The sequence below is a fragment of the Xiphophorus hellerii genome, chromosome 1, assembly GCF_003331165.1.
Source record: "Xiphophorus hellerii strain 12219 chromosome 1, Xiphophorus_hellerii-4.1, whole genome shotgun sequence".
Classification (NCBI taxonomy): Eukaryota; Metazoa; Chordata; class Actinopteri; order Cyprinodontiformes; family Poeciliidae; genus Xiphophorus; species Xiphophorus hellerii.
The window spans coordinates 20094687-20116493 of NC_045672.1; the positions used below are offsets into that span (position 1 = coordinate 20094687).

Here is a 21807-nt window from a genome sequence, read left to right on the forward strand (position 1 = left end):
TTGCAGAGGAGAGTCTTCAGAAGAAGGGTTGCCTGGGAGACCAGCCTGGAACCCCTCTTTCTCCTTCCTCCCTGTTTTAAAGGTGCATCAGTAATTAATCCAAAACTATTTCAGGAAAGGCACGTTCCTGTGAGTGGGGTGAAGCCCTTCATAAAACCTGCCGCTTCTCTGTGTTTTCTTAATGCCACCAATCTCGATTCCAAGCCTGCCATTGTCAACATCAAAAGAAAGGAAATGCTGAGTTTTTTTTTCCCCCAGTGTGTGTGTGTGTGTGTGTGGGGGGGGTGCTGCGTGTCTGTTTTTGAGGGAGCCTACACAGCGAAGCAGTGAGAGCCACTCGCATTTTTTTCCTCATTATTTAAGCGTATATGCGATTTCTTTTCGTCGCCTTTCCCTTCTTAAGAGTCTGGAGACAACTTCCTGGAAACCTTGCTGTGTAGTGGTGCCAGTCCCCCTTCCTTCTCCCCCCCTCCTCCCCCACTGCCAGCTGAGTGACGTCTCGCATGGAGAGGAAAAAGGGGGGAGCTGAAAACTCGGCGCGCACACTGAAACCTCTCATTCATTTCGTCCTTAAATGCGACCGGTTGCAGAGACGGGGGGAAAAACAGCCTCGGATTTAATTAGCTGGGTTCTCTCAGTCCTCTGCTTAGTGATCGCTCATTTGCGCGGGTATTAATCTTTCTCTCTTTTTTGTCTTACTGTCTCTCTCTCGCTCTATTCTGTGCTCTCCCTTTCTTGCTCTCTCTGGAGGCTGTGGAGATGATTATGCACCCATGGGAGACAGACACCACAGCCGAGCCAAGCTTCCGTGCGCTTCCGTGGAGTTGTTATGGCCGGGAAGAATGTCACCCACTTCTGCCGGTGCACAAATTTAATTTTGAGCGCAGATTTTGAGAGATAATCTCTGCCCCCCTTTTTTTCCCACGGAATTTGCTTGAATTGCGATTGTTGAGGTATTTCAGATTTGAGCAGAGCGTGACTTGCCTGCGTTTCCAACAGCCAGTTAATCTTCGGAGTGTGATCACTGATACTGTCCGTCTAATGGATGGGGGGAGCTGAATTACTGTCGGGGTCTTCACTATTCAACAAGCTGCGCTGCTCGCTCCTCCTGGCTGCACAGCGATGGGCGCAGTTTGCCTGAGCCTTTCATTCCGTCTCGCTTCTTCGGCCCAGCTTGTTGAATCTCCACCTTGGTGACTAAAATGGAGATTTTCTAACAAACTTCAAAAATCATCATCAGTCGACTCCATCTTTCCTACAAAAGTTGAGCATGGCGCGTCCGGGTCTTTGCGTCTGGAGACTGCTTTGGCTCCTGAGCGCCTTGGTGGATTTTGCGCTGCTCCAGGAGACCTACGCGCCACACTCCATACGGACACAGGGGCACTTGACCCTCGGCGGACTCTTCCCGGTGCACTCCAGGGGACCCGACGGCACGCCGTGCGGGGACCTGAAAAAGGAGAACGGCATCCAGCGCTTGGAGGCCATGATGTACGCGCTGGACCAGATCAACCAGGACGAGCAACTCTTACCCAACATCACCCTTGGCGCACGGGTGCTTGACACTTGCTCGAGGGATACGTACGCTCTGGAGCAGTCCTTAACTTTTGTGCAAGCCCTCATCACAAAGGACACTTCAGACGTGAGGTGCACGAACGGGGAGCCGCCGGTGTTCGTCAAGCCCGAGAAAGTGGTGGGAGTGATCGGAGCCTCGGCGAGCTCGGTGTCGATTATGGTTGCCAACATCCTACGCCTGTTTCAGGCAAGTCTCTGAGCAAGTTTATTTATTTATTTTTCTTGTGTGTGGCTTTCATGTTTTTATTATTTATTTCCCACTACTGTGAACAATCCCCTGGCATTTGTGCGCTTCAGGGGGGGCAGAGGAAGTGGTGCGCCTACTCTTTCCCTATCTGAGAAGAATAAATAATAATAAAAAAGTGGATATACTTCCCCTGCATAAGTTTTCATTCATATTCTGATCGCGAATTCTGTCCACTTTATAAGTCGTGGGGATTCTAGAAGGGCAGGTGGTGTGAGTTTGGGGGGCTTTCCAAACCACTACACTGTGTGGATGCGACAGCTGAGTGTGCTGTTGCATGTCCCCGGTGGTGCTGAAAGAACAGCTCCCGTCTGTTCCAGTCTCACTCCAGAGTCTGGATGAGTGGGCATTGACAGCCTGACACAATCACACCCAAACTCAACTACCCCCCTCCTGAGAATAACAGGCCTATTTCATGTGATTGCACATGATTATAGGAGCCTCTTGTACAACAAGACTGCAGGCGGTTCTTTTTAGATATATATATATATATACATACATATATATATATATAAATTGTTTTAAAACTCAAAGACTAGATTACAGTTGAGTTGGCCTGCTTTTATCTCCACACGGCCTCGCTTTCAAGCTGTTTTCAGCCTTATTGAACTAGATGACTGCAAGTCAAAGAGACTGAATGTTTTATCTTTTTAAAAAGGTGTTTGTGGTCACATCTCCTTATCTTGCTTACAGTCAGCTGCTGGTGCTGCATTCAAACAGGAAGCAGCAGCAGCAGGGCACCAATACACCAAATTAAATATTTAAAGCACAGCTCCATGGTAAAATAACTAATTGCTTGAAACACAACGTAGCTACTCTTGCAAGTGTGCAGAGTTGTGAGCAGTCTTTCCTGTGTGCATGGGGACAGTAGAGCAGGAGCTGGAGTGTTTGTGTTAATGATTTGCGGTTGCAGATTGCAACTCGCAGACTTGTCGTGCAGTGTTTTGTTTCAGTTCAATTAGACAGAGCATTGGCCTGACAGTAAGTATCAGTTAAACTGCAACTGGAAGACCATCAACATACTTAACAAGCTTTTAGCTCTTCCATATTTTTCCTTCTTACATGCGCATACAGAAAGCGCCACAAACATAATACCATCATTTATTTATTTATTTATCGGCTATTTTGTGGGTTTTGAGGCTCAAGTGGCTGGACAGATGGACTCCACCACAGCTTTTAGTCTTGCCGCCACTTCACTTGTTAATATAGCATAGGAAATTTCCATGATAGTAGTTTGGTCAAAAAAAAACACACACTCACACACACACACCCACGCACACATTCAGTCGTTATTCTAACTTTATTTATTTAATTTATTGATGAGTGTTTGGTTGTTCTGTGCACATCAAATTTCTGCTCATTAATCTCTATGTAAGATCTGCAAAACAGATCACTCTCCAGTTCCCTTCAGTCTCTCCTCCTCCCACCAGTTGGACCCGCACATCTGCGAGCGTCAAGGTGTCAGAGTGTAGGTGTAGTTCATGCGCAATGTGGCTCTGAAGCTCGGCTGTCGTAATCAAGCTTGAGGAATCTTTGGAGTGACAGCAGTTGTCATGCAGCTTCATCCATCACTCCGCGCAACCCCCTTGCTTCCCCGAAACTGTTTCCAGAGAGCGAGACTTAATCATCATGCCAAAATTGCCACACCTGAACGATGAGAAATTAAGCATTCCTTTGAAAATATTCACCTTAGCATTATCTTGTTTTTAATAATTCAATGTACTAGCTGGAACTGGTAGAAATGCAACTTTCAGTGCAAGCCTATGTCGCAACTCAGTGCCTTGACAAACTATTTACACACCTTAAATATTCTTAGACTTTGACATTCTACAATCAATGTTTCTGTTTTGATTTTATGATGTCGACAAAGAAAGTTATTTAAAGTTATGAAAATGTAAATCTTGGTTGTAATTGTTCAGTGCTTGTTTGCTGTGTCCCCTTCATGACTTTTGACCAACAGCAAATTGAACTACTTATGCGTTTTTTTAGACAGTGGTTTTGTTTATGCCATTTTCTGTGAAGATCTTCTCATCTGTCAGTTTAGGTGGTCATGTCTTTTTGGTTTGCACTTTTGCCATACCTTTCCTGTTTTTGGATGGTGGAATTAACAATGAAACACCTTGATGTTTGAAGTTGACATCAAAAATGTTAAATATATTACTGGATATTAATCTTTTTGCATAGTTATAGTGATCAAATAAGAACTCCAGTCCCATTTCCCCTTCATTGTCTTTTGGAATTTGACAGGTTTCTGAACAAAATACAAATGTCCTCATCCCAAGCTGTAATTCATGAGCTATGAACAGATAAACCCCCCCCCCCCCTCAAAAAACATTGATTTCTTGAGAGAAAAGCTTTTTAGGTAAAATGTTTCACAGCAGCTAAGTCTAGATGCCAAAGCAGAGTGAGTACTCCTGAAGCCTAATGTCTGAAGTTGCCCTCCTAGCCTACTTACCTCATTGTTCTCTCTGAATATCAATAGGTCATTTGGTGTCTCACTCCTGTGATAAATGAATCATCAGGGAAGCTAAATAATGATCGCAGATTTTATTGCCAGATTCCAAATATCATGGCCCGTCTATTCAAGACATGAGTGGCTGCTGAACTGTTAATGCTGGGAAATTGACATGAGGGATAGATTTTTCTGAGGACCCAGGAGGGTTGATCAATACTGTTGCCATGGTGAGGCCGATTTGCTGCTAAGATGTTTTTATTTCTGTGCCTTTCATGCTGCGTTGGAAATGAGAAGCAACAATGCCACACGAGGAAAAGAAATCAATCTGCAGAACTCAGGAATTGTTATCAGCAGCTATGATGTTTTGCACCTTTTCGGAAAAAAAGAAAATCGCCCATTCCCTTGTTTTCTGCTCTCGATCATAAGGAGAAGAAGGATGACAACGCAGTTCAAAGAACGAGGCAACTTTTGTCCATTTGTAAGTTTTAGCCTCTTGAATGAATCATAAAATAGATTTTTATCAAGATGACATTTAACATCAGGGAGTGCGGTCTGCTGTTCAGCATTGCATCTTTTCTGCTGAAGGCTGAGGGAAAAACCTTGTATTGAATCCAGGTGAACTCCGTCTTGTCCTCCTGTCGGGGGAAGCAGCCCCCTTAGAATAGCTGTCTAAGTGAGGCATTGATGTCCTCTGCTCTCATAGCACTGACAGGCTCCAGTCGGCTCTCCTTTTTCACAGAATCATCGCTGTGACTGATTTGAAGGAGATGGAAGACTTGCAGTGTGATCCATTCAGCTGACAGTGGAGGAGATGGACACCAGAGGAATAAGAAGGGCTCATTGTGTGCGGGGGTGTGTGTGTGTGTGTGTGAGTGACACTACAAGCTCCAAATATGACACTAAATACCAGAGGTTAAGTAAATCGGGTTTTCTGTGGACTTTTGCTTAAGGCAATTAGTCACAACCCTGCTATAATATTCAGCCAGATGATAAATGATAAAAAAACGCAGATGGTGTCAAATGTGCAGGATTATGAGTGGGTAATCATGCATAAGTAGGCACATACTTATAGTGCAGAGCCTTGCAAAAAGCACATTTTCACATTTTGTCACCTTACAGCCAAAAGCTACTATGCTAAGATATGCTGTGTAATGTACTGTCATTTTATGTATCAGATCAACACATTGCAGTCTAAAGCGTGAAGTGAAAGGCGAAGGATATGTGTTTTTTTGAAAGGTTTAACAAATGAAGGTTGGAATTAGGGTGAACATATGTATTCAGCCCTCCTGAGTCAATATATGTCATTTTAAAAAGCCACATTTTGGAGACTGATTTTTTTTGTTCGGTCTGATTGCACACCCACAGCATAATGCTGCCATCATCATGTTTCACATTTGCAATGGAGTATTCAGAGTGTATGTGGTGTAACCTTTCCACTGTGCATAAAGTCTCATCTGACCAGATCCAGAAAATGTTTTTGGTCTCCTCTGGTCTGTGGAACATTTCAAACTGAAAATCATTGGGCTATCAATAATAATTGGATTTTTTCTTTTTTACTAGTTTTCCATGCAGATTTGTAAAGTGCATAACTAACTGTTATCCTGTTGGCAATATCTTTTATCCAAGTTGTGAATCTCAGCAGCTCCTGTGGAGTTACCAAAGACCCGTAGGCTTCCTCTCTGATTAATGCTTTCCTTGTCCTGGCTGTTTTCTCATGTGGATGGCCATGTTTCAGGCAGTTTTGTAGTTATTATGTTTAAAGCTTGGGATTTTTTATAGAATAACAATGTTCTAAGCTTCTCCACTGCTTTATCTCTTACCTGTCTGGAGTGTTCTTTTAAAATACACACCGATGGACTTGGTCCATCACTTGGTAACCTTCTGAGCATAGGTTGTTGCATTGAATTTTACTTGGCTTTATTTAGGGATACTGGATTAATAGAAGCTGAATATAAATGTACACCAAGTTGTACAAGTGTTTAAAAAATCACAAATACCTTTTTTGTCAGTATATCAAACAAAATCCCAATGAAACACATTGTACATTGCAGTTTTAATTCGACAGAGTGCGAAAAAGTTTTGGAACGACCTCTACATGCTCACAAACTAATAAAATCGCTGAAGGACAGAAGACAAAAGGGTCCTGTGGACATTTAATAAACCAAATCACTGATTTCAGCTTTTGTGTTTTCTCTCCATCTTTGCTAATGGGCTGCTTCTCGTGCCATTAAACACAGACTTGCCCGAGTACAGTTTAACTTTTACAACGCTATAAAATATTGAAAGTAAAAGGAATTTTTTCTATTCACATTATTGTATATACCATTCAGTAGAAAAGTCTGTTGCCTTGCTATTGTGCACATGTCCCTGTGGGATATAAAGAAGTGGAACTGCAAATGTTTCTAACACTATTAGCTGGAACATACAAGAAATATTGTTTGGATATTTTTAAAAGCTCCCATAAGAAAATTCTGCACAAACTACCCTGTGGACTGATATTAAAGCCGTGTTGGGATATGAATGATTACAATAAGCTACCAAACAGGGCCAATCATGGCCAGGCACTCATTAACAGGGTGGCTTATTCAAGAGAATTAAAACATGAATCAAACTGTTCAGCCCATCTGTAGGGCAGAGCAGTCAGATAAATAATGTATTGAGTTACATTTCTGGCTTCGTAAGGTCATAAAGTCCTCATGGTTATGAGAAGCAAATTATTCTTCATAGCATTTTAAAATAATCCTTTAACTTAGATTCTTTTATATATCCAGCACACTTCTTTTATTTGCAGCAAAGAGCTACTCTGTTTAGTGCTCAGTTCAAGTCAAATATAGATAAATGTTGCGTCAAAAAGCAATAAGTGAACACAAGAACAAGCAGGTGATTTTGTGTTTCAGTATTAAAGCTTCAACTCTTTTTAGGTGAGACAGAAAAAAGTTTAAAGCTTGATACATTCTTGTATGAACACAGTTGTTAAAACCTGTGACACTATATCAGGTAAGACAACTAGGGTGCTATACTTTAACTATACTTTAAGGAATGAAATTAAAATACATTTTATTCCAGAAGTACATATTTACTTTAGAAAATTTGCTTTTGAAAAATCTGACTGTTAATTTAAGTAGCTTTATTCACTAGTAAAAAATACTACATAAATAATGCTACATGTTTTTTATAAAGTCACTGCTGTCATCAGACCTTTTAGCTCTTTGTCGGTCATTACTTTTGATAATCTAATTCTTCCTAGAGGTCAAAACTTAAGTTTGTAATTGCCCTTTTTCTGTCTCTACATCTCTCTGGATCCTTCTTCTGTTCGCCCACTTTTCCTGTGTTGTTTCGGATCATTAACCTGTTGATAGATCCAGTGAAGAGTTATTTTCAGTAGTCTGGCAGAGCCCAACGATACATCTATTAAAATACTGCAGTATTTCAGAGAGTGAATAATGCAATACACTCTAACAACTTTCCTAGGGTTTTTGGAAGAAAATAGATCCACAGCATTTTTCCCTTCATACTCCACAGAGTTATAAAAGGTCTCTGACCTCATATTCATCCATGCACATCTACCTGTAGTCTCGTTTGACTAATAGTGAACATGGTTTTAAATCAAAGACCCTGTACCATTTAACATTTTGTGTTTGTTATGAAGACTTGGTCATCCCAAGATACAACTGTTTGCTGGAGCTCTGGAGTGTTTAAATTTTTTTTTTTACCTTCTTTATCTTCCTGCTCACTGGTTTGAACCGTTAAAGATTGCTCTGATTGTAAGTGTAGATAGGGAATTATTTGTTCTTACCATTCCCTAACTCACAAAGATCAACACACATCTGTCTTATCTACATGACACGTTTTCCTGTCTTGCTATTTTAAAGAGAAGCTTAATTGAATTGCCCTCTATGTCACACTGCATTCACAGCCCCTAAAAAACAAACAGGAAAGAATTACAAAATAAAAGTTACCACTAACAGACTAGGCTAGATAGCTAGATAGACAGATTCATAATTCATCAGTTAGACAGGTGGTTTTATGCAGGTCTTGTTGACTTCATGTTCATAATAAATTAATATTTAACTTTTCCAAAATCTAAGATTTACCCATTAACCGGGTTAAACAGCTTCTATAGCTGCTCGATCTTGTTCAGCATTGTTGCATGGGGGTGGTGTGGTGGCTTAGTGGTTGCCAATCCATCACAAAACACAACACTGCATAACACGTCAGTAATTTATGCATGCCATTTCATGCAAAGTGTTGTTTAGGAGACATTGCACTGCTTATTTATCTTGTACTCCTTTCAGAATTATTGGAAAATATGAGCAAACATATAACAAGCATTTGAATAGAAATCAATGGGCCGTGTCATACAAAGTTGATATTTTAGGACACTATTACCTTCAGTTCAGTGACTCCTTCTACTGGTTATAATTTGAACCCTTTAGGTATTTTGACCAAAATAAACTTGAATTGTCAAAGAGGAGTTGACTCATACTCTGAAGTAAGTAATAAGGATGCCATGAGAAGTAGAGTTGCAAGTATGCTAACAATGGCATTCTATAAGATGACAGTAACACGCCTTTTGTTTGGTACTTAACGCTTAAACGCTTGTACTTTTGCAGCTCGATGTCCATGCAGTCATGGTGAGCTGCACAACATCAGCTCCTTCCCTCCCCCTTTCGTCCCTGGAATTACTTGTGTTCTTCAAGCATGCAGTTATACAAACAGGAAAACAAACAATCAATACTTACTTAAGGAAAGGTCACTACCACCTGCTCCTTCAAATTGGCTGGTGTATCGGTGAGTATTGCTGTTTTCTGAGGGCAGAGTTCAAACACATTGAACTTTTGAAGAAGTCAGCGAGGCGAGAACGGTTTATGTCCCCAAGCAAAAGCATTCTGGCTTTGAGGGTGAAATGCTCGAGGATGACTAGAGGACGCAGGTGAAAGATTTTTCTTTAGGAATATTTATTTGGATGCTAGGACACAAACACACTGCCTCAAGAACGTTCTTGCATTTTATCACATTACAAACAAAAGCATTGATATATTTCATGAACCAAAGCAAAACAGCACCTTGTTTTCTAGAGTATTTACAAGTCTAAATCTGAAAAGGGCCACATGCATTTGTACTTGTCCACATACTCTGATACCCCTTCATAAAATCCAGTTATCACCTTATTAGTAAATATTATCTTTGTAATTTTATTTTCAACATAACTCAACTGTTCTATGTGGCCCTCAAAGGTTTGGTAGCGAAAAATGTCATATTTTGTAAGGCATACATTAGCCAATCCCAACAGTTAATTTTATGTTTAAATTATATTTGGGAGTTTGAATTTTAGTGTTTCCTTAAGGAAAATCCAATGATAAAAAGTTGCAGCTATATATTGACTTATATGGACATATAGGCGAACAGCCTGAGCTGCTTGTGCAGTGTTAATAAAATGAATAAATTCAGCTGCTGTTAGACAAGTTGTCATTGCTGTTGACACAGAGCTGTTGGGTCAGCCGCCTGCTAAGATGAATTTGTGAACAAGTAATATTAATGTTATTCCCTATGGCCGGGGGGGCAGGGTTAGCTTTATTATGCAGCAAAGTAATAGCTTCCTATATGAAAAATATATTCTCTAACAAAAGAGAATACATTTGTATTCTGGTCTTCATTTTTTTTTTAACACAGGAGCTTGTTTATTGCTCTTTTATGTGATTTTCAGCTAATAAATGTGGTTTTGCTGTCTTTAATAAGTACCATGCCTGACTTCTACATCAGTTCAGGGTTTTGGTTGGATAATCTCAACAATTCGACTCTCTATAGGGTCATACTCTTTATTGTGCTGAATTTGAGATCACAACAAATGCTGCTATAAACTCACATTGAGGTCACAGCCCAACCACTCGGAACCGATCGTCTCAGTCGCTGTAAAATGTGACAAGAATATAGGAGTATCAGACTTCGTTGGAAGTTTTGTGCAGCTTTTTTTTTCTCTACTGAGCAGAAGGAGCCAGAGGAGAGGAAACCCCATTACGTCGGATCCTCTTACGGGGATGAGTGGAAAGGCACAAGGAGGTCTCTGCTTGCTGCTGCTTCTCCTCTCACTCATTCCTCTGAAAAGTAAAACTTGATTTGAAAACTTGGTTCTGCAGAAAGCCATCCGGTGTGGAGTGAAAGGCACCACCGCGGAGTCCATTGTAGTCCGTTCAAAAAGCATCATCTGTGACCTGCGCAACATTCAGTGCAGAGCATCGGTTTCAAAGCCTCTCATCTGTTGTGGGTTTATCTTCTGCATGACTAAATAACATCCAACTCTGTTTCTCAGCTCTTATGTAAGTACAAAAGGTCTGTAGAGATGAGTAAGAAGTTTGCCTTCTAAATATGATCTTCTCCTGGTTTTTTGAGGGTTTTTTTTTTACAAGCACTTATCTCGTAGTCCCACAAATCTGCGTAAATGAGTCAAGTAAATTTGCTAAAAGGCTGCTTTTAGTGCTGCCTTTCAGTGTGTCTGGAGCTTCAAAACGCAACATTGAGTTTCCTTTTCTGTGCTTTGTTCTCTATTTTATCACTCTCTGAACACTTTCCACATCCACCTCTGAAATCACAAGGCACACTAGAAATTATACTGCACTTAAGACTAATATGGTGGATTTACTTGTCACAGAGAATTCCCTCTTGGGACATGAAAGAGAAAAGGCCACAAAGGTATGAAGAAAAGAGAAACACACGAGAATGTTTACCACATTTCTAAGCAATATAAAAACCTTTAATGAAAAGTTTCAGACACACTTACATCACGGGGTAAATATTCAGTCACACAAAAGTGGCTAAAGGAAGTGGTGGGGATAAATAAGTGAAATCAATTAATTTAAAATAAGAAAAATTAAAATTTTTGCAACAGTAACCTGGAGCTTAAAAACAGGCCTGGTGTTTTTCATCAGTCAAACTTGTGTAAAGCATGATTGTTTTAAAAAAAAGACAGTTAGGTCTGGGCATACACTTCACAGTCGTTGTTTTCAGCACCAACTTGAACTATACGACTATATTGCAGGGTTCAATAATTCACAGCTCATGAATCATGTCCTCACACCCTACGACCTGATGCTTGGATGTGACCTGACTGCTCACACTGTCTGTGCGTTCATCAAACGTAACCTTGAATTCACAGTTACAAAGAAGAAAAAGAAAAATCCGGAAGTGAGGAGATGCCTGCCTGAGAATAAACGAATGCTCAACAAAAGAAAACATGCTTCCTTGGCACCCCTTGACATTGTGTGCGGAGAAACTTCAACTTTAACGTCATTACAGTTAGCTACATTTCTTTACTGCAGTTAAGTGTTTGAAAACATCTCGATGTATGCTAATTTGAGGGAGATAAGGGAACCTTAAAGTAAATATGGAAGGATAAATGCTTTGGGAAAAAAACAACAACTTATTTTTATGCATCTTTGAAGACTTCTGAAGTTCATAAATTCCAGTATTCAAATTTCTGCCTGTCCTTTTTGCTGACACGTCTACTTTTAGTCAAGCAACATTTAATAATAATAATATATCATATTATATTCAGCAGTGCAATACCCTCAGGACTGGCGACCAGAATTTCAAACAGACTTGATTTTCATGCAGCCGAATGATTGCTGATTGGGAGCTGGTCGTGAGGTGTTAATCGCTTCTCGTTACACTCTGTAATTCACAATGCATGACAAATACTTTGGCTGAGACTCCACCAGATAGCAAAAACTGTCACACTATTAGAAGGTCGTCTGCTACTGAGCCAAATGTCACATAGTGTATACCCAGCTTAAAGCTAAGTACTAAATACATGAATAATTCAGGGGTATCCAGACAATTTTACAATGTAGTGGTAGGACAACTGTTGGTAACCTTTGTGTCTAAAATTGAGTAATTTCTAGCTCCATGCTAAAGTATCCCTAAAGCTTGAGTAGTTTCACATATTCACAGATTTCTGTGCAAATAAAAACCTCAAAATTTGCCTTGTATATTTATTCAGTTCCTCCTTACTCCGATACCTTTGAATGAAATCCAGTAAAAAATTATTTTCAGGAGAAATCATCTAGTTAATGAATAGATTTAATCCGTGTGTCACTAAAAACTTTACTCTTGAGTTGAAACTATACTTTAAGTTGAAAAACTTGCTTGACTAAAAGTAAACAGTATTTTATTAAAAATAGTCAAGAACTGAGCAGCTGATGTCATATTATCAGAAAAAGAAAAAAAAATACAAGTATGTGAAAATTCTGGAATTTTTAAATTACATCTTCATGAAATAACAAATGGGACACATTTCTCTATCTCATTCTTTTAGAAAAAAATAACGTTTGAAACCAATACAGTAACATACAGTATCTTAGTAACAAGAGACATGTATAAAGAGTCACTCACGAGTCCCAAATGAAACTTCTTGGCTTGCATGTACAATGTGTCAGAATTGTAAAGAAAGAAAGCTAAGTTTGCCACAAGCTATGTCACCCTGAACATCCCAACACTATGATGAAATATGCTGGTGGCAGCATTATGCGATGAAACAGAAACGTGTCATTAACAGGATTTGAGACTGGGGGTGAGGTTTACCTCCCAGCAGGATAATAAGTCTAGACATACAGCTAGTACTAGGATGAAATGGTTAGATCAAGGCGTGCTATGTATTAGCATGGTACAGTTTTAGACTTCAACTTGACAAACTTGCCGCTGTATTCACTGCAAGTGAATATGAAAAGGTGGTTATATAAAGTATCAACATATGCATAATTTCCTTCCATATCACAAATTTGAAATGTGTAGGCTTGATGGCGAACTAATTAAAATACCACATCACCACATACCACATGGCCTCATTAAAATACCATCAAGTTTGTGGTGGTAATGTCACTTAGTTTGGGAAAATACTGTAGGTATGTTCATAAGTTCATTGTCTGAATCTCTGCATCCCTCTGTACTAAACAAGGGAACATAAATCTGGGAAGGGAAAAGTGAATGTGCTAAAGGAACAACTGTAAAAGCAGTTATTCATTCATGTTTTTAACCATGTGGTTTATTTGGGGGGAGTTGTTTCTTTCAGCACTGTTCCTTCCAAGAGTAAAAATGCTGTTATCCTATCAGCCACGTAACATAAAAATATAAAATACAAGCAAAGCTTCTGGCTAAAATTTCAAAGTTCATTGAATTTGGTAATTAACTTCACGTTCATATGCTTAAAGTGTACTGCAATTTTTAGTCAACAAGTCCAACAAAGCATTTTCCTACACTTGAAGGTGAAACTGATTGAAATGTAACCACAGATTTTTATTCTCTCATCAGCACTCAGCTGAACACAACGGAGAGTCTAAATGTTCATCTGGATTTAGGCTTGCTGTCTATTGAGCTTTTTTTTTTTTTCATGTCAAGACGCAACGGGACGCAGGTTGTCACAATAATTAACAGATGTTCAGCTTGATTGACTTGGCAATCGAACATTCAAGCTGACTTAAAAATCTAATTTTTGCTGGGGACCTGAATGCAGCCGAGCTAAGCCATGTTACAAGTCTTTAGTGCATTGGGATTGCTGAGGGAGGATGACATGATATTATGTTTGTCAGATAGGTGATTAACTACGGAAGAGGATTAGGGCCACTGAAAAAAAAGAATTCTGACTTTTTTTGTGACGAGAGAAAAGTCTGAATAATTTTTTTTCTTAGTTACCCTAATTCTCTTCCATAGATTGACAATAGAAAAAAAGAGCTGTCATGAATTGCGGCGTGAGGTGATGACAATAATGCAATGAACCCAGGCTGTAGATTGAAAATTATGAATTAGTAAACCAAAAAACACACTAATCCAGGCAGCACAGATGAGCTCACACTGGTAGCAACTGGTAACATCAAAGCAACACAACAGAACTGACAGACTGGTACCGCAGCTTAGACTAGGACCCAACGAGGAACAAGGAGCACAGGTGGGGTTAAATACACAGAGGGTAATCACAGAACGAGACACACCTGGGAACAATCAAAGGGTAGACAGGACAACATGGAGACTCAAGACACAGAAATCCAAAATAAACACACAGAAAAACTCAAATCAACACAGAGAAAACCCAATCCTGACGAGAGCTATGAGATGCTACAAAAAAGAAACAGAATTTTGCTACTGGGGTTCATGTGAAACTCAAAAATAAGTTAAAAATATGTTAAATTGCAATTATACCACAATTTATGTTTGATTATAAAATTATTGCAAGAAAATGGCAAATGATTTGAATTATTTCATATAACAGATATTACAAGAACTGGTTCTGCATAAACATGCAAACCTTGAATTCAGCAAATTATTGAAAATAGTTTTTTTTACAGAAAATTATAATTCATTTATTTTGAAAGAAAAATTGGAAACCATCTGATTGTATCTGGTATATCTATGTCATATTCAGAAATCTCCTTTTTTAAGACATTTATCGAGCAGCATATTGTTTGTTTTTGCTACCATCTTGTATGCATATTTAGCAAATAAAGCTGTTAAAATAAGTATTTAAAAAAAAAATAAAGAATCAAACAGCATAACTTTCTTTGTTACAGCACTAAGACCTTTATGTAATTACTGTGGTCTATAGGAGTACATAAATGAAGGCTTATACTTGTAAACATATCATAAAACATCACTAGTAGCAGCTTCCAGCGTAAAGAGTAAATTATGTTGTATTAGCAACTGATAAAGTGTTCAGTAGACATAAAAGGTCTAAAGCCCCTGGAAAATAAAGAAATAGTTTGTTGCCTATGTGTGCGAAAGTGATGTTTGAGACAAAAACAACACTGTACCTCCACACCTCCCCCCATAAAGGAGACATCAAAATCAGGAAAATAATGGCTTTACCAGATGAAGATTAAAGTTCAGAATACACTGAGCCATTTTAATAGCAGTAAATGATGGTAGGTAGGAAAACATTCACAAGGTTTGTCTACATAATCAAATGACTTTCTACTTGGTACAGAATAATACTTGAGTCTTATAGGAATGCAAACATCTCCACTTGACTTTTTAACTACTGACATAATATTGGTTGAAGACAACAGTATAAACTGTGTAATCTATCAAGACACAGTTGGGATGAAAGTCACAGCATTTGAACTGCAGGGGATGATTGACTGCGGCCATTTTCACTACTGTCCACCCTGAGGAGATTGTGAGATATTTATCCAAAAGTCAGTCATAGAAAAAAAACTGCCATGGAATCGCAGATGTCATTAGGATTCAACCACCCAGGACTGAGAATGTCTGCGCCAAATTTCATGGTTGTCAGGCTCAAAACCTCCATTGTCTCCATTACAGCCACGCTCATGTAGGAAAGCTAATGCAACAATACACTTAAGATGGTAAAGTCTGTGTGGCATGTCTCACACATGAAATGAAGAGAAGGGGCAACTCTCACATAGATGTCTTGCTGTCCCTTGAGCTTTATGGCACGAGGCTCTGCCTCGACTGCAGGCTGATATGAGAAATCTAATGTAGGCATGAAGAGCAGCAAGAATGAGACAGAGACATGGCTGCGAGAGCTGCAAGAGAGTGAAACAAACTTACATTGTTCCTTCTGTTTGAGTGATTTCATATATTCTCAGTTTTCTCTGGTGGTTTCGAGTCATGCAAATATAAAGGCATCAGTTTGATGTTTCTCCCTTTTTCTGACTTGTACTAGTATGTGTATCTACTGCCAACTACAAATATGATTACAGCTTAATTAGCTACATCTTGTTTTGAAATTAATGTTTTTAGGGGTTTAGATTTTAATCCATGCCACTATAGAATGTTTATAAAATATGATGTAAGTATAAAAATTATACAACTACGTACTGAAGCTGTCATATAAATGTGAGGGGAAAAGAAATACAGTTTCACTATAAAATGTAGTAACAAAAAATAAGAGTAATTGTTCAAAATGGTGCTCTAGTGCTGCCCTGCCAAAAGTAGTTTATATGATTAGTTACTTTTTGAAAGAAATAATAGATGGTTAATAAAATGGGAGAAAACAAATTAGACCAAATAAGTTCATGTTCCCCCCCAAAAATTGTACTTGTGTGTGTCGTTCCACCATGTTGGGGTTCACTGTGCTTCGTTTCTCAGAATATATAATAAACCGCCACCGGGACTCATTGTTGGTCCCTGTGTTGTGTTATTGCAGCAGGGCTTCAGGGCGCATCAGAACATTTTCAAACAACAGGCAGTAATATATAACCAATATATCAGCCAGTACAATGCGGGCCATGTACACGGAGGCTAAATTATTAAAGTGCAGCATGGGCCTCGGGTAGTTAAGCTAAAATACCTGTTGATTTTGCATTTGAAAATGAAAGAGCGCAACTTCAGAGTTTTATTAGCTTCAATTTCATTTTCTGTGAATTTCCCTCGAGAAAACGATTGCCGAATGTTATTTTTTTCTTCTGTTTCTCTCTGGGAGGGTCATGTGTGAGTGCAGTTAAGAGTTTTTGTGTCTTGTCTTTTAAGCTTGAAAAACTATTGTATGCCTCAACCGCCAGAGCATAGGCAAAAAAAAAAGAAAAGAAAAGAAAAATCAGCTGACAGGATTACTGTGTTCAGATGCAAATCCCATGGGATTTCAAGTGCTCTCTGAGAACAGCAGCATTCTGAATGTTGCATTGATTCCTAGGAAATCCTCAATCACAATTGACATTTTGCAAATTAGACAACCTCAGTCCTTTCACATAAGGTTGCTTAAACTGCCATTGACTGAGGGCCAAAAGCTATTGATGGCACAATATAATGTTTTTTAACTGCCTTATCGGTACCAAAGCACTCACATGTCGGCCCTAACAAGGCCAGGAAGATCGATGGAAGGTTGTTCATCAATGGATTTTGCACAGAGCAGTCACTCACCTTCTACCCGGTGGTTGAAAGCCAATCAGATTTGATACTTGCCTGCAAATTTGTGCAGTTGTCTGTAAGGCAAACTCAGCAATCTTGCATCATTCAGTCAAAGACTGTTTCACTGCAATACCACCCCTGAAAACAATTATTTAAAAAAAATATTATACAGCACCCTCAACTAGAAAGGTGTGGAAATAAAGTCTTATATCATTGCAGTTGCATAATTTCACACTCCACACGCAAGAATGAGCACTGGATGTTTTCTTTTTTTTTCTCTCAACGTCTTCGTCAAGCTGCAGTCTGTGGCTTACCTTCTGTAAACACTTGGTCCATGCCTGCACTAAATAAAAACATACTTAGAAGACACTGTCCACTCCTATTACTTTCCTGTTGAAAACATTAGAGAAAACTCACATGTTGTACTCAAGTCAAATCTCCAGTTTTTATTGTGTAAGTCTCTGTTTTGCGACTTAAGTTTGACTCAAGTTTCAGTTCTGGACTTGAGACTCTGTCTCTGTTGTGGTAGCAAGCCACGTTTGCCATAGCTCTGGTTGTTTTAAACTTATTGATTGATGCTGTGACTGTAGATTTGAGTAGTTTTAGATTAGTTACTATATTCTGCAAATTATTGTCCTGAATAATGAAGATCAACACACATTTTTTGGATTTGGATGATATGTTCTCTTGTCTTTATGCTTTAGATTGTGACTAATAGAAGTGGACCTTTGTGTCTCGTGTTAACTATGCCCTGGAAATCAGGAAATATTGGTCACTAGATAAAAATTTCTTAACATGCTGATCAATAATCGAAGCATACAATATAATAATACTTAGGTTAGAACTATTGTATGGAAATTGTCAGGAGTCCACCAATGATTTTGTTCAAAGCAATTATTCCTAAAAGTAGGGCTATTTTTTTTCCTTCCACGGTATAAATGGTTAAGAAATGACTAATGTCTTATTATCGAAGCTTGTTCGTGTTTCGAGCCAGAACAATAATTAAAAAACTTTACAGCAACTGGAACTGGGACAAAAAAGGCTGCATGAGGACCCGAGTTCAGCCTGCCACGGAGGAGGATGGAAGAGGAGTTAAAAATATCCTTGAACCTTGCTGCTGCAATTTTTCTTTAATATTAGTGTGCTGGAATAAAAGAGGAATTCATCTGAAATTTGCTTATATTTACCAGGGGTTCTTGTAAATGTGGAGGCCACTTGATTTAAGTAGGCTAGCAATGCTTAGTTTAGAATGAACTTTTTTAGATTGATAGAAATAACATTTTTAGATTGGCTATGCAAAATACTAAAACAGACTCACAGTACAAAGTAAATGTGGGTTTTTTAGCAATTACTGTGCATCACTATGTAAATCTAAAAACTCAGCTTTCCTAATTTTAACAAAAAATTAACTTTAACTGACAAGCATAAATTTTGTCTCTTGAAGCATCAAATTAATTATTGTGAGACGTGAACAGCTGGTGTAAAATAAAAGACTTTCAGGACAAGCCTTAGAGACCGTATGTGAAAGACGGGATGTAATTGTCTGCACAGAGGATGTGAGCAGTAGCAGGCTGATTTGTTCAGCTCCTCAGGTGTTACACATCTGGCTTGCAGACAGTCGTTATTGATGGCGCGTTCCTCTCCTCCTTGCTTTAAATCTAACCACTAAAACTAAAAGCTCACACTGACGTAATCATGCACATGTAATTTGTTCACATTTGGTGTCTTCAGAGCTTGGTGTTAAAAATTAATACCCGAAAGGAGCAGCAACATAATCTTAACTTCCTCTTTGACTTTGACAATTATTGTATTATACTTGTGTGAATAGTGTGCAGTCAGATGACACTGACTCAGGTTTTTCTTTTTAATCAGCCTTTCAGTGGTTTGAAAGTGGCTTCAGCTGACACGATCCCTTTAATGGGCTGTTTTTTTTTAATTAAACTCATTTCATGGTCTGACAATAGAAAAGAAAATGTGAATAAGAGCAGCTTTATAGGCAGTTATACTGTTACTTAAAGCATATGAGAGCACAGAGACGAGAGGAAAAGCAAATAGATGCACAAAGCTGAATAGAAACCTGATACGAAGATTATGCTGATTGACAAATGGAGTCATACATATATAATTTAGGCCTATAAACAGTTTCTTCTTAATTTACTTTATTAAATGTGATATTTAGGTTTGAAAGCTTATATAGACAGGTGATCTGTATATAAGAACATCTTAAATCTGTGACAAAACAGTTTTTGTGCCCTCGTTATACAGAGTCGGGATTCACAGTCAGTATTTTTGTTCATTTATTTGTCAGGGACCTTACACAAAAACATTAATCTCATAAGAGAACAGATGTGTTGGATCAGATTAATCCGCTGGCTTATTTCCATCTGTGGTCCCATATCAGGTAAACAAAATACTCAGGAAATACATACACATGTAAAACAACGATAATAATTTAGCAAAAGACAAAAGGACACACTGCCAATCATGTTCCTACAATCAAGACAGGAAATTTATTTTATGTGGTTGATGTCTGTTTTCTGATTTTGTGAGAAATTAGATAGTGTGTATAAAGAACTACCTATAGCTGTGCAGTAATACTTTTTGTGTTCATGTAACAACAGTATACTGAACAATCACATATTCATAGTTCAATTTTTGAACATTTTTTATATGTGTATTTTTCTGAGGAACGTTGCAACAGGGGAAGATGCGATATCATACAGCAGCCAATCCAGGAGGGCTGTTTATTTTCTTGGTGGTGATTGGCTGTTTCCCCAAGAGAAGAAATAAGGAATACTATAGATCAGTGGTACTTATGCTTTTTCAGCATGATACTTTAAAAATTACAAAGTCAAAATGATTTACCTGCTACAAAAATGCAAGACATATTTAGACATAAATATGTCTTGCATATTTCTAAATATGCAAGACATATTCCTTTATATGTTTAATTCCATATGAAAATGACATGTTTATGTCTTGTGTGATTTGTGACGGAGTGAGAATTGCCATGAATGCTTATTTCTTCTTCAGGTGACTAGAGTGGATCCCCACCTATTCGCGGTTCAGTATTTGCGGATTCACCTATTCATAGAGCATCTAAAATATTCAAAAAGAAATGCAGCTTGAGAAGCTAAAATACCTTTGTTCAATGCCACTTGACAGAATATTGACCGGCCTTTGTAAGGGAAACAATCCAGGAGCACAATTGATTTTCTTTGATGCTTTTTGGCTGAGAGAAATAGCAGCAAGGAGATGTTAGCCTCTATGTCATGCTAGTCGCTAGGTCACATTTTGGAGTGTTTGAACTATCAAAACAGGCAGTTATAATTGCTTTTAGAGAAAATATCAAGTATTCATGGATAGTTCTGAACCTCCTAAATACTGGGAGTCCACTGTATAACAAATATTGCTGCTCCTTATTTAATTTGAACATTTTGTTTGGAAAATCTTCAATTATTCTATAAGATTATGAATGTATTTATGCTAGCCTTACAGAGTCAGAGTACCATAAAGTACAATAAAAAACGAATAATGTGGGTCTACACAAGTTAAACCACTGCATTTATTTTTCTTGAGGCATCTGCAATATTTAGACAAAAGCTGGAGCAGGGCTAAGATTCTGTAGTTGTGAACTTGTGACTGGGGTGATTGTGGTAACAGCAAGGATTTGAGGGATTTCTCAGAGGAGTTTGCATGCATCAACGTGACGCTTTCCTAAATTCCAAAATACGTCTGTGTGTTTGTGCTTGAAGGCTCATTAATTGTCTCCTTTCATTGCTGTACAGCTAGACGCGCATCTCACCTGAGATGATCCTTTCTGAAGTTTGACTTGAATGCATTTTAAGAAACCAAAGTGAATAAAAGTAGGAAGAATCACAGGGTTCTCAAATCTCTTTCTGCTGGTGATAGATATACACTGGCAGGTTTACCACAGAGGCTTTGGCACTTTTTTCTCCCACTCACACTATATTGTAGTGTAAATGCTTCATGTTCACATAATCCTTTGCTTTATTCAGCAAAGGATTTATTGAGAATTTTGCATTCTCAAAAAAGGTTTAGCATTTTTGAGAATGCAACTGAGAAATCTTCTATTCATGATTCAGATTCTCATTTACACATTGGGCTACGGATTGATGTTTGAAAGTTCTCGCAAATGTTGAATCTCTCCTACATGTTCAGCTTTAAAGAATCAATGAGCCTTTGTTTTCATTTTGTGTAAATGTTCGTGGCATAGGCTTTGGGGCTGCTTCACTCATTTGACAGATTGTATTATTAGCAAAGTTTGGATTCACTTGAGACGTTTTTTTTTGCAAAAGGTGTCTGTTTCTGCTCTTGTCGAAAACAAAAGATAAGCCTTCACTGGTGATGTGTGACAGTTCTATTGTACATGACTGGGCCTCTTCCCGTTTCGCCTGGTTAACTTGTCTGAGGGTAATTGTCTGATCTGGTGTCTGTTCCACATCTTTGATTCAGGCCCTGAGCTGCATGGTAGCGTGCAGTGCGCCTTTTTACACTTTGTCTCTCTGCGAGTGGAAGTTATGTGAAATACGTGTCACAAAAAAAGCATTCTACATAAATCTTTCTTGCTCCATTAGTCAAGACGCTGGCTTTTATGAATCATGATGTGAGTTTAAATGGGAGTCTATGTATACAGAATAGCTGTGTCTCGAAGACTGTG

At 38.6% G+C, this 21807-nt stretch overlaps 1 protein-coding gene across 1 annotated transcript in view; it reads left to right on the forward strand.

Moving 5' to 3' along the window:
- Positions 1 to 294: 294 nt before the first annotated feature.
- LOC116728437 (metabotropic glutamate receptor 7-like) overlaps positions 295 to 21807 on the forward strand; it is a 114241-nt gene continuing 92728 nt past the window's right edge. The window contains exon 1 of the mRNA XM_032576561.1: positions 295 to 1759. Coding sequence (XP_032432452.1) covers positions 1271 to 1759 — 489 coding nt within the window. The 5' untranslated portion in view covers positions 295 to 1270. The remainder of the gene's footprint in view (positions 1760 to 21807) is intronic.